Source organism: Aureococcus anophagefferens, assembly GCF_000186865.1.
Source record: "Aureococcus anophagefferens unplaced genomic scaffold AURANscaffold_383, whole genome shotgun sequence".
Taxonomy (NCBI): Eukaryota; class Pelagophyceae; order Pelagomonadales; family Pelagomonadaceae; genus Aureococcus; species Aureococcus anophagefferens.
The window spans coordinates 3,199-4,438 of record NW_008705892.1 but is presented as its reverse complement, the minus strand read 5'-3'; the positions used below and the strand labels follow the sequence as shown (position 1 = coordinate 4,438).

The window sequence follows — 1,240 nt, the reverse complement described above, 5'->3', positions numbered from 1 at the left end:
GCATGCCCGCCGCGTCGGGCTCGTTGTTGGCCATGGCCGCCGCCGCGAGGCGCGCGACGTTGAACGTGCCGACCGCGTTGACGCCGAGCACGTCCTCGAAGAGCGCGAGCGAGTGCGGCCCTTTCTTGCCCAGCGTCTTCGCCGGCGGCGCGATGCCCGCGCAGGACACGGCGGCGTCGACGCGCCCGAAGGCGCTCACCATGGCCTCGAGCGCGTGCGCCACGGCCGCGGGATCGCGCACGTCGCCCTGCTGGAAGATGGCCGAGGCGCCGAGCTCCTTGGCCGTCGCCTTGCCCTTTTCCTCGTCGAAATCGAAGATGCACACCGTGCCGCCGGCGCCGACGATGCGCGCGGCCGCGGCGCGGCCGAGGCCTAAAGCGCCGCCGGTCACGAGAGCGCTCGTGGCGGTCGCGAGAGCGCTCGCCATCGTGCCAGAATGTGCTCGGTTGCAACGTTGCTCCAAAAATTACCACAAGAGCCGACTGCAAGAGCATGGAGCTCTAAAAAAACACTTTTCAAAGCACAATGAGCTGGGGCGCGGACGTCGCCGAGGCCTTTGGCGACGCGCTCGACGCCGAACTCGCCGACGCGCTGCTCGACAGCGTCGACGACGTCGTCGACGACGCGCTGGCGTCGCAGCTCGACGAGATCTCCGGCGGCGGCGGCTGCGTCGTCGTCGACGTCGATGCGCGAGACCCCGTGTTCGTCGCCGCCGGCGCGCGGCTGCTCTTCGCGCGCGGCGCTACGGCGGTGCGCGCGGTCGCGGACGACGGCGTCGCGCCGCCCGCCGAGCGCTTCGCGGTCCGCGTCGCGGCCGGCGGCGTCGCGCGCTGCGGCGCCGCGGCCGTCGTCGTCGAGACGGCGACGCGCCGGCGCTGCCGCGCGCTCGACGACGTCCTCGACAGCTTCGTGCACTGCGGTGGCCGCGCGCGGAACCCGGAGGCCGCGTTCCGCGACGCGTTCGCCCGGCGCCAGAAGCAAGGCCTCGAGGCGACGGCGGCCGCGGCCGCGGCGCTCGGCGACGTCGCCGAGGCCGCCAAGACCGACGAGGCCGTGCGCGCCGCCGCGCGCGCGCTGCGGCGCACCGTCGACGGCCCGCTGCGCGACGCGCTGCAGTCCATGGCGCCGCTCCTCGCGCTGGCGCCCGGCGGCGCCGCGCAGGCCGCCGCTTTAACCTCGAGCCTCGACGGCGCGGCCAAGGACCTGGCCCTCGCGGCCGCCGACGGCTCCGACGGCGCGG

At 74.8% G+C, this 1,240-nt stretch overlaps 2 protein-coding genes across 2 annotated transcripts in view; one reads left to right on the top strand and one right to left on the bottom strand.

The window, feature by feature from the left end:
* Window positions 1–4: 4 nt before the first annotated feature.
* Window positions 5–319, bottom strand: AURANDRAFT_8521 (hypothetical protein; the record flags this gene model as incomplete). The annotated part of the gene is made up of 1 exon (XM_009044515.1): window positions 5–319. A coding segment is annotated over one exon (315 nt), but the record flags the coding sequence as incomplete, so codon positions are not given.
* Window positions 320–525: 206 nt separating this feature from the next.
* Window positions 526–1,240, top strand: part of AURANDRAFT_68787 (hypothetical protein) — a gene marked incomplete at both ends in the record, with an annotated part of 3,907 nt that continues 3,192 nt past the window's right edge. The window contains one exon of the mRNA XM_009044517.1: window positions 526–1,053. Coding sequence (XP_009042765.1) covers window positions 526–1,053 — 528 coding nt within the window. The remainder of the gene's footprint in view (window positions 1,054–1,240) is intronic.